This window comes from Poecilia latipinna, unplaced genomic scaffold (assembly GCF_001443285.1).
Source record: "Poecilia latipinna isolate Pla-1442-1.1 unplaced genomic scaffold, P_latipinna-1.0 Scaffold215, whole genome shotgun sequence".
NCBI classification, from domain to species: domain Eukaryota; kingdom Metazoa; phylum Chordata; class Actinopteri; order Cyprinodontiformes; family Poeciliidae; genus Poecilia; species Poecilia latipinna.
Window position 1 is genome coordinate 353,713 of NW_015112831.1, and position 10,886 is coordinate 364,598.

General features: G+C 40.0%; 2 protein-coding genes across 9 annotated transcripts in view; both read left to right on the forward strand.

Moving 5' to 3' along the window:
* Window positions 1–6,629, forward strand: part of map4k5 (mitogen-activated protein kinase kinase kinase kinase 5) — a 39,565-nt gene extending 32,936 nt beyond the window's left edge. For all 7 annotated transcript variants that reach the window (XM_015031708.1, XM_015031709.1, XM_015031710.1 and 4 more), the window contains 5 exons: window positions 580–648; window positions 755–847; window positions 1,075–1,145; window positions 3,288–3,343; window positions 5,621–6,629. In XM_015031708.1, the coding sequence (XP_014887194.1) occupies window positions 580–648; window positions 755–847; window positions 1,075–1,145; window positions 3,288–3,343; window positions 5,621–5,708 (377 nt within the window). In that variant the 3' untranslated portion in view covers window positions 5,709–6,629. The remainder of the gene's footprint in view (window positions 1–579; window positions 649–754; window positions 848–1,074; window positions 1,146–3,287; window positions 3,344–5,620) is intronic.
* Window positions 6,630–8,357: 1,728 nt separating this feature from the next.
* Window positions 8,358–10,886, forward strand: part of cdkl1 (cyclin dependent kinase like 1 (CDC2 related kinase)) — a 19,097-nt gene continuing 16,568 nt past the window's right edge. Inside the window, exons 1-3 of one of the 2 annotated variants that reach the window (XM_015031718.1) lie at window positions 8,358–8,576; window positions 9,291–9,536; window positions 10,330–10,451. In XM_015031718.1, the coding sequence (XP_014887204.1) occupies window positions 9,369–9,536; window positions 10,330–10,451 (290 nt within the window). In that variant the 5' untranslated portion in view covers window positions 8,358–8,576; window positions 9,291–9,368. Of the gene's footprint in view, window positions 8,577–9,290; window positions 9,537–10,133; window positions 10,146–10,329; window positions 10,452–10,886 lie in introns of those variants that run through there. The other variant, XM_015031716.1, reaches the window with a different exon arrangement.

The following is a 10,886-nucleotide window of genomic DNA, read 5'->3' on the forward strand; positions in this document are numbered from 1 at the left end:
ATTATTATATTTATTATTAAATTTTAAAAAATAATTTTTTTTTTTTTTTTTTTTTTACAAGATTATAGCTGCAGGTTGCAGTGTCACCAGAAAAATCAAAATGAGGAACGTTGAGCATCTTGTGAAGTTACACTTTGATACAAGTTTTACAATCATTTCTGATTTTTTTTTATCATTCTGGAAGCTTTCGTTCCCTCATGAAAATGAAAATTTTCTCTTAATTTTAATATATTCTGGTAAAATTGCATCTGTATTCTACTAATATTATCCCTATAGTCTCGTAATTAAACAAAAATTCTCATAGCCTGACCATAACACTCATCATACATCCCACAAAAGAGGCTATCGAAATAAAAACCATCTTTTGAAAATTTGTGATTTTCTTTTTTTTTAAATAAAGCAAGAAAAAAATGTATTAAAATCCAACCTGGAATGAAAAGATCACCATTTTGTCCCGATCTCTCTGTCTATTACATAATTTTTTTTTGTTTTTTACTTTCTAACTATGTTTGAAATCAACTAATAATCCAAACAAACTAAAACTTGACTTTTATTTACTCTCCCGTTTTGCCTTTTCAGCTGATCAGCAAGTGGATGCGATCCATGTCACACAGCTGGAGAGAGACACTGTGCTGGTGTGCTTAGACAGTGAGTAGCCTTACATTTTATAGCTACTTCCTTTACCATTTTCCCCCCCAAAGATTGGATTCATATGTACAAATGTGACGGCAGGTTTCTAAAATCCTTTTCCTAGAAAATGTAAAGATCGTCAATCTTCAGGGCAAACTGAAGTCCAACAAGAAACTGGCTTCTGAGCTCAGCTTTGACTTCTGCATCGGCGCTGTCGGTAAGATCTCAGTCTACCTTCACATCAGTGGGAACCATTCAAATGTGGCGGCCATATTGAATGTTGAGGTTGGTTAGAAACACGTGCTGCTGTTTTTCTTGGACCTTTAAAATTTTAGTTGAAACCCTTTTTGGGTGGTTTTGTTGGGTTTTGTCATGTCTCCTGTGTCTCTTTGGCTTCCTGGAGTTATGTCTGTTTGTGAGGCAACTCGTGCTCGTTTATTGCAGTGTGCCTTCATGACAGCGTGCTGGCCTTCTGGAAGCATGGCATGCAGGGAAAGAGCTTCAAGTCCAATGAGGTAAGACACAATAAAACCACTAAAGCTGGGTGAAACCTTTTAAGAAACAGTAAAAAGCAGATTTGGCATGGTTGCTTTAGTCTTCACTAGTTTATCTTCTTTTTCCCCCACTCCATTTACTAATTATATTAGGAACTACGAATTTTTTTTCTTACCAAACCAGTTTTTAAGCTTTCTTTTCTTAAAAAGATGTTACAGGTGACAAATGAAAATATTTTCAAAACCTGGTTTTTATTTCTGTGAGTTGACCTGAATTCAAAGTCCAAAAAAATCGTTGCCAGATGGTAGGATGAAAACCTTCGGAGGGCGTTGGTGAACAAGAAAAATCAATTTAATGCCCGGCTCTATTAGGAACCTAAAACTAGCATTAGTCAACATTTTATTTCTGAATTATGTCCCGATCGCTGGAAAAACGAACAAACATCTCTTCGGGTCTCGTTCGTTTCTGCGTTCAAACTTGCCGTCGTCGATCCCCAGCCACTTGCTCTCAGGTGGAGCCGGACAAAGTGTCTTTGTGTCCAGCCGAAGTAATGAATTTGCTCTCCTTTTCACGGAGGGCTTCATTGTGAACCCGATCACGAGTCAAGCAAAACCGCACAATAAAAGTTCAAGAGATCACAGGGAGGTGAAGCGTCGTTTTGATGAAAGCGGATCCGGCGGCAGGGGCCACCCGCAGGAGCGCCGCCTGCGTCGGAGCTGGCCTTTGAGCAGTCAGCTGAAACTAAAAGGTCTTTTCTAAGTGTGCGCCCGGCCCAACTCTACGGTTCTCCCATAGCAAGGATTTTAAAAACGTCAGTAGCCATGTAAAATTCATGTTCGCTCATAAACACAACCTGTCACACAACAGGGAGCGGCACTAAATAATTCAGCCTTTGTCTCGTTATGATTCTTCTCATAAGACATTAAAGGAGGCCAGCGGGGTGGGGGGGTTCAGGCCTGGCGACCCATGCTGGTCTCGGGTGGATGCTCCTCTGAACACCCAAGACCTTGTAGTCGTTTGAGACTTAAACAGATCAGGTCTCTCCGCGGGCCAAGGGTTTACACCTCGCAGGTGTCGCCCATCCACTATCTCACATTTGTCAACAAGTATTCATGACATGTCAGCAACTGAGACTTTTGAAAGGCTTCTTGTGTTTTTTACTCTGCACTTTGCAGTTGGTGGCACCCATTCTTGGTAAACAAATGGTAAAAAAAAAAAAGACAAACTCTCCTTAAACATGTGGCGTCTGATCCACTTGTTGAGTACAGACTCGGCTTCAACATACAGTGACAGGAGGAAACGTTTTTCTGTCAAGAAGCAAACACTCCAGGTTGGTTTGGTGTGAAGTAGGAAATGAAAATGTGGAAAAATTATCAATAACCAAACTAAAACCAACACTTATTTTATGCTAAATTACTCATCTCTATTTATATTTTATGATTGCTTTAAGGGGGCATTACACATTTTTACGTTTCGGCAGATTGAGGAAATATATTTTTCTCATCCTATTAGACATTTTCTAATACCGGGTGTCCATGCATCCTTAAGTCTTAAATCAATTAATCTAAAATTAAGACCTTACATTATTTTTTTTTAAAATGGAAGTTGACCTTAAATGTGTTAATCACAGAACGCAGAACTATTTAATCTTGTGGGACTTTTCTATCAAACATTTGAGCCTCAATTCACGTTTTGTAACATGAGACGGTTGAGACTAAAGCTAGCTAGCTGCTAATTTAGCCTTACCTAGCTAGCTTTTTTGCGTCCATGTGTAAAAGTGTACATTTATCGGCATTGTCTGGAAGACGTTGGTCTTCACCAATGTGTGCGTTATGTGGGGAAAAAGATTTGCAATACTACTCTATAAAATATGAGGTTTTCTGTTGTGGTGCAGGTCTTAAATTCCATTTGTGATGGTCTTAAAAAGACTATTTAGAAGAAACCCTGCTATAAATTTTTGCCGATTCTATTGATTTTAATTCAGTCAGAGCATTTTGGAGAGACGTGTTTTTATTTACACATTAAGTACACTTTATCTCATCTATGCGAAAGCTTTGCCTCTTTGAAGTTAAAGGTTATTTTTTAATATACTTATACCACTTCTGTTTCTATTTCAGTGTGTCAGACTGTCAATTAAAAATCCCGTCTTGTTTAATTTCCAGGTGACTCAGGAGATTTCCGATCCGAGCAGAGTCTTCCGCCTCCTGGGATCCGACAGGTTAGCGCAGTTATTTACAGCTGACACCTCTGTGCATGAACGTAGTTTAACATTCAAATAAACAAAACCGATTAGGACAAATCTACCTGACATGGTCAAGATACATTTTTAGCGAATTGTTTTAAAATAATTTTCCCTTTTTTCTCCTTCTTCACTGTTTGGTAGACTTTGTTTGTTTCAGTATTTCCATCAACTCAGCATCTCCAGTCTCCAACTTTCCCTTGTGTCTCTTTGGTTTCCACTACCTAGAAAAAGTTCCCGTTTATCTTCTGTGATTTGTGATTTAGCCTCTCTCTTCATATTTATTGCCTTTCTCTACAAAGATTTGGCTTTTTTCCCCCTATTTTCCTGACGTTTGAGTTTTTTCTGAGACGATTTACAGACGTCTGCACCAGGCCTGTTGCCTCGATAGTTCCTCGGTTTTACACGGCTCACGATCATAAAACAACAACTTTACTCTTAGCAGGGAAGATGGCAGAGTAAAGACGAAACCAGTTCTGCTGACAAAACGGAGTAGCTTGGCGATTGTATTTAAGCGCAGTCGAGGTTTGACGGTCTGTTGACCTTTTTGTCTTGGTATCAAAATATCTTTTTATCTGCTCCAGCCGTAGCTTCAGGAACAGTGACCTTAATCCTCAGATGTTATCAGGCAGTAGCTGTTCCCAGCTTAATAAGTAAACGAGTTGAATAATCAACTGCTGACCTCATCAGTCTGCAAATCATTGCTTCATATTCGACAGTCGGGTTCGAGGGAGAAAATGGGTTTTCAGTATTACTGTGCAACAAAGTCACTTTTGTGAAAGACGTTCTGAACCTTAGAAGTTAAGCAAGATGATTTAGTTTCCACCCCATCGCACTGGGTGAAGGTGGATCTCTAAGGAGTGGCGTGAGGTTGCGGCTGGCGCCTAACGAAGCCCGTGGCACCAGAGCAAGTCTTCCGTCCGCTGCCCAACCCCCCATGTTTTATTCACCGACGCATGGGCACTGCCAGCCTGGTTTCTGTGTCTCCACGGCTCTGTAATTTCATCTAATGGAACGGACAGTATAGGCTGCAGTAAGCTGCTCTCCTGTCACCACGAGACAGATTGTATCTGACGGCGCAGTGACCCCCATCCTGATCTGACATCATACTGTTGCTTAACATGCATGACTGTTGTCTGTACACTGACAGAGTGATACACTCGCCACGTCCTACATGTCTAGTGTCAAGCTGGCAGAGCACTTCGATTATCAGAAGGCTTTTTTTTTTTTTTTTTGAAGAAAGCCGTCAGATTCGTCTGTCTATAATTTTTGCACCTTGTTTGTAGGTGTTTGTTTATTTTGTAAAGTTAAGAGAATTTTGATATTTGGTGATTTGAGATGTTTTGGACAGATTAGTTTCTAGTGTTTCCCTTAGTTGATTCGCCAGCTGCTCGTCTCAGGAGGATGGAAACGCAACGTTTGTGTCCTTCCTGTTGCAGAGTGGAAGCTTGAGGGACAAAAGAGGAAACGAGATGAAACTATCTAGTCACTAAATTGTTTTAAGTCAAATTATATTACAACTACTGCAGGTTAGCAAACATTAAGATCAATCAAGGCGGTTCATATTAGCAGAGATGCATTGATCAGAATTTTCATATTGATTTCTTATATATAGCTTTGACATGCAGGTATAGTTTTTTGTCAACTCTATTTTTTTTCTTCTTTTGCTTTGTTTTGTTTTTCCTTTGCTGAAAATGCTATAGAAATAAAATTACCTTACCTTCAAAACTAACATAACACCATTTAAAATATATTTTTGTCTTTTATCATGTTCACTGTTTTAAAGAGGGACATTATGTATTGATGAACATTTACATGAAAATACGTGAGATTATAACCAAGTGGCTAATTTCCATGCTAGTCCCACTAGTAGGTTGATGTATTTGATGTTTAATAATAATGAAATAAAAGTAGTCTTAGACTACTGCACAAAAAACTCTTCATAAAGGAGAGAAATTCTTTGCAATTTGTAGCATATAAAGTTTCGATATTTTTCAATTTAAGTTGAATAGCGTTAGCATTACGGCGCTCAAAATAGTCATACACTGCTAAGCTGCGCTATGCTAAACAGGCTAATCATAGGAGTAGAAAAATTAGCCTGCAACAGTTTTAGCATGCTGAACAGATCAGCATGTTTTGTTTGGTTAAACTGGTTGGTTTTTGTTCCACTGATTGTTGTAGCTGCACTTAGATGAAATGTTCATAGTTAGCTTTAACACTTTCTTCTCCATTTCTCTCTGCCTGTGTCTCCATCAGGGTGGTGGTTCTGGAGAGCCGGCCGACCGACAACCCGTCGGCTCTGAGCAACCTTTACATTTTAGCAGGTCACGAGAACAGTTACTGATCCCCCCCGACAGGACAATGGGTCAATCTTAGAAAAAAAGCGAATAACGTTCCACAGTTTTTGGGAGATTTGGACCTTTTCAAAGGGAAACGGAGAACAACCGGGGAGCTTTTGTTGACAATAAACCGCTGGTCAGTGCAAGAGGAGCCTCTTCAGTGTGGATTCATGCGTAGCCTTAACACCATCAGGGACGTTCACCGTAAAGCACGTCTCAACGCAAACATCGTGGGAAAACCGCTCCGAGCTGGAAAGACGTAAACCGAACTTTACCGTACCCGACAGTTTCCTCTAGCACTGTGAACAAGCTGTCTGAAAGTTTTACTGACGGAAAGTGCCATTTAAAAATTCACACGTTGCGATTGTATTAGAAACAGTGGGAGATGAAATCGTTTTTATTTTGTCTTTTTAACTTGTCACACATAATCATAGCTAGTGACAGACACCAGGAGGCTCAGGAGGAGATTTTACAGTCAGAGCTAACGGATCACTTTTATAGAAACCCTGGAGCCTTGTGGGTTATTTAAGCAATATTTATTAACCTCATCTTCACTCATTGGGAATGTCGGGTTTCCGGACTGTTCGAGTTTTATGCCGGATCAGGATTAACTACCTAGTGATCAGTTCCTGATTAGCTGTGGGTTACTTTTTATCTGATGTGTAATGTAGTTGCATCTCCTGCTCTGCTGCATTTTTAGAACTTGGATAAAATGTACATGTTTTTTTTTTCTTCACTCTCTTCTTTTATAGACCTTTTACTTCTCTTTACTTGCACCATTTAAGCACTTTTGTACATTTTTTTTTAATTTAAAACAAAATGACAAACTGAGGGACAGTGCTTGGTTTTATTAACATCTCTGCATTCCCTTCGCAAAATGTTTAATATGTACTTTTTGTAATAAAAAAAGCTTTTAACATGGTAAAGCGAGTTGTTGGTTTTCTTATTGTGACGGGAGATCGGAGGAGTGGAAACGCTGGAGATTCCTCTGGGAAGAGAGAAAACAAGTGAGTATTTGTTTACATCATTTCCCCTTTTCTAGGTCGTCTCTTCTCTGACTAATTGGTCCCAGTGTGATGCGTTTTCCTGTCCGTCACCAGATGGATGATGTCACTCCTCACCTTAGAAGTAAACATGAAAACTCTGACCATCACTAAATTAATATACTGTAATTGGGAGTTTTTGTTACTTGGAGTGAAATATATTCATGAATGTGATGATCTCAGGTGTGGAAAAGTTTTTTATTCCCCTGTCTCAGTAGGTGGAGTCCTCTGTTGCCACAGCAACTTGGCTTGAAGAGCCATAAATGTGTCAAAAGTAGTCACTGGTAAGAGTGAACCAGAAGTCAGCTGATGGCACCTTCAGAATAAAAGCTGAGCAGCAGGAGAGGCGCCAGCTTGTTAACCAGGCAGGAACGCAGAGTTGACCTTTTCTAGCTCTGCTTCATTCAGTGTATTTTTTTTAAATAAGTGTTCACATTAAGATGGAGTTTAGGTCTTCAAAGAAAGTGAAAATACATACATATATACTATATAGAATATACTTTCTTCTTTCTTTCTTCATCTTTACTCCAGACATAAAATGTCCATAGTGAAGGGATTTAAAAAAAACACAAAGAAAAATAAGATACAGGGCATACAAAGTAAAATATTACAGACGGGAGGAGCATGCTCCCACTGGATGGCAGCCAACCTTTAATACAGAAATGTGGCCTTAATGAAAAATATATTCAATGCATGCTCAAAGGTTATTTACTTTTCGTTAAAATGTCTTTTACCCCCCCTCCGTGCCCCAGCCTCCAGGTTCTGCGTTACGGCCCTGTGTTTGCTGTCAGAGCGCAGCGCACATCAATCCTTCTGCGGCTCCACAACTCGGATGAATCCACAGATTTGGGACGTTTATCTTAATATTAATGATTATAATGGCGTTTACTTGCCCAACTTTACGGACGCGTTCATTCGTGGCTGTTTTTACGTTTATTGAGCCGTTCATATTGGTCTCGATATTTGCAGTTTTTCTGGAGCGCAACGCGAAGCTCGAAGTCATTCAGGTAATATAAATGTAAATGTATTTATACGAATATTGATGATGGCAGGTCGGTGTGGCTGTCTGAACAGTTTAAACCTGGAATTGGCAGCTTAACACTCTGTAGGCTTGCAAACTGTAGTTCAGAGAGTGATGCATGTTTTTTCTCTTTTTTAAGGTTTTTTACAATATGTAATTGTTTTTTGGGGCTTTTTTTGGACGAGTAAGTCAGAGGTTACACGTTAACCTCTCACTCTTTTATCCATCCATCCATCCATCCATTTTCTGAACACCCTTGTCCCTCAGTGGGGTCGGGGGGGGGTCACTCTTTTATCGTCTTTGAAAATCAAATGATCAGTATGGAGTAAAATATTTTTTTCTATGTAATTTTTTTTTTAAATAAAAAGGCTGTCTCTTTTTGACAAAGCATTGCCAAGCTCCAATCAATGCGTATTAACAAGGTTCAGATACAAAATGTTACATTGTTGCGTCACCTCCTGTTTAAAGCTAATTCACCTCCTGAATTAGCTTTCCACTAAAAACAAAATGAACATCTAGTTCATTGTTTTAACATTCCCCAGATGGTTTATGACAAACAAAGCTTCAGGGAGCCCAGCCCCGTCATTCATCACCTGCTGCTGCTTATCGAGCTCAGCGCTCCAGAGAAACACGTGGGGGATGGTGTTTTATTTTGAAAAGCTCGACTGGAAGAGGAGTAAATTATTTCTGACTTGTGGCCTTAAATACATCCCCCTGTGGCAGCTGTGGGATAGTTGATCTGCGGTTGTCCGTCCACCAGGCTGCTTACGGGGGGAAGCAGAGGAACCTGAATAAACATCTGCAAACCGGTAAGTGTTGCTTTAATTTGGCGGGGTGGGGGGGAGTAAACATTTCCTGTTGATATTGTCACAGAAATTAATGCATTTTTTCCCTAATATTCTGTATGGTTATACTTTCCCATCCTATATGAAATCGCTTTTTTTTTTTTTTTACAAATATACAAAAAAAAAGTAGATATTTGCACCTTTTTTTTCCTTTTTTTTTTAAGCCGCCCTATTTTCTTATTTGAAGTGCATTGTTTTGATTGCTGCTTCACTCTGGTTTCTTTCTCTGCACCCCCAAGGGAAATAACCCGACACACTTTGCATTGCAAATGTTTCCTTATGCAATCCAACTGTTAGGAGAAACGGTATACTGTTCTCCGGATCTCTATCTTTCACCGGGAGTTTAAAAGGTTATCTTGAGCATTTAGGTCTCTACAGAGAAGCCTTAACACGCTGTTAGGTAACAGGCAGCCGAGCTTTTTGCTCAGTGATGGATCTAAAAAAAAAAAAAAAAAAAAAAAAAATATTTTGTCCAATCAGCTCCGTTTTGCATGTTAACCTGTGCGTGTGTGTGTGTGTGTGATGCAGAGATGCAAAAGTGTTCATAAAAGTAAAAAACTTAGTTCTGTTTGGTGATTGTGCTTTAATGCTACAAAAGCAGCCGGTGTTCTCAGGTTACTCTCACTCTCGCTCTCTGTTTTCCCTCCGAGTGCCAAACCTCTCCCTCTTGTTTTCCAGCTGCAGAGGGAGCTCCCGCCTCCCTGCATGCAAAGTGTGTGTGTGTGTGCGTGTGTGTTTGCCTAACTTCGGCCGAGGATGGAGAAGTACGAGAAGATGGGGAAGATCGGCGAGGGGTCGTACGGCGTCGTCTTCAAGTGCAGAAACAGGGACACCGGGCAGATCGTCGCCATCAAGAAGTTCGTGGAGTCTGAGGACGACCCCATCATCAAAAAGATCGCGCTGAGGGAGATCAGGATGCTCAAGGTGAAAACAGTCTGCATCACAAGCGACCTGAATACGGCAAAAAATAAATAAGTAAAAAAGGTTAACTAATTTCGCTGGATGATAAATTGTCCCAGAAATTATTGCGGTAAAAAATAATATTGTTGTTTTGAGACGATTTTCGAGTAATATACTTGTAATGGCGTAATAACGCACATTCTCAAAGGCCAATAAACCTTTAATTTCTCACTGATATTTTTTAAATATCCAAAATAAATCAACAAAACAACACATAAAATGAATTATGAAGTCTCTGTAAGCAAACTTGTCCTTCAAAATAAAGGCTTGTTGAGACCAAAGCAGCAGACTGAAGTTTTTGTTAGAGAGAGAGCAGAAACGATTAATCGTGTAAAAGGAAGTTATTTAGTTTGTTTTAATCGATCATGCGATGAATTGATTTATTGCTCATTGCAACAGATCTAGCTTTAATTTACCTGATAAATATTATTTTTATGGAGTCAAAATTAATCCAAGTCCCTCAACAATACAAACTGAACTCTATCGTAAAAAAAATCATGTCTGCTTTGTAGCGAACAAAAGACAGGTTTGTGCATTCATCAGCGTTTTAATTAGTCATGCGGAGGGTGGGTGGTGGGTGGGGGGGCTTTGGTGGTCCCCCGGACACCAGGATCTCATAAATAGGGCAGGTTGTCAGGGGCAACGGCATGTTTATGCACTCCCGTTTGCTGTCGGATGAGCGCAGACGCCGCTGTCAGCCGGGGCGTCCAGTTTTCTCCTGACTGAAACGTCGGTGTCCTGTGCTCTGTCTGTTCAGCAACTGAAGCACAACAACCTGGTGAATCTGATCGAAGTGTTCAGACGAAAGCGGAAGCTTCACCTGGTGTTCGAGTACTGCGACCACACCGTCCTCAACGAGCTGGACCGCCACCCGACCGGGTGGGTGTGTCTCCTCATCAAAGTTCATGAGTTCACTGTGGTTTGTTCATTTGACTGATTTCATGCCGTGCTCTGGGAAAGTGTTCGTTCATCCCCCTTTTTAACATTTATCTCTCTGCAATCTTAAACTTCTCTGTATTTTATGTCCTAAAGCAACACAGAGAACCACAAATTTGTGGTAAATGGGTTTCAGTATTTAGTTTCACAAATGCAAATGACAGAATTGTTGGATTATTAAAAATTCAGCATCCCTCAGTAGAAACCCCCCATCACAGCTGCCAGTCGTTTGGGTTTTGTCTTTGCATGTCTACATAGTTTTTCTGTTTTGAAATTATTCTTATTACCAAATGGGGTAACTCTTTATTTGAAGGGGTGTGCATAAGACTGACATGACACTGTCATAAACATGACATAACACCTGTCATGAACATAAAG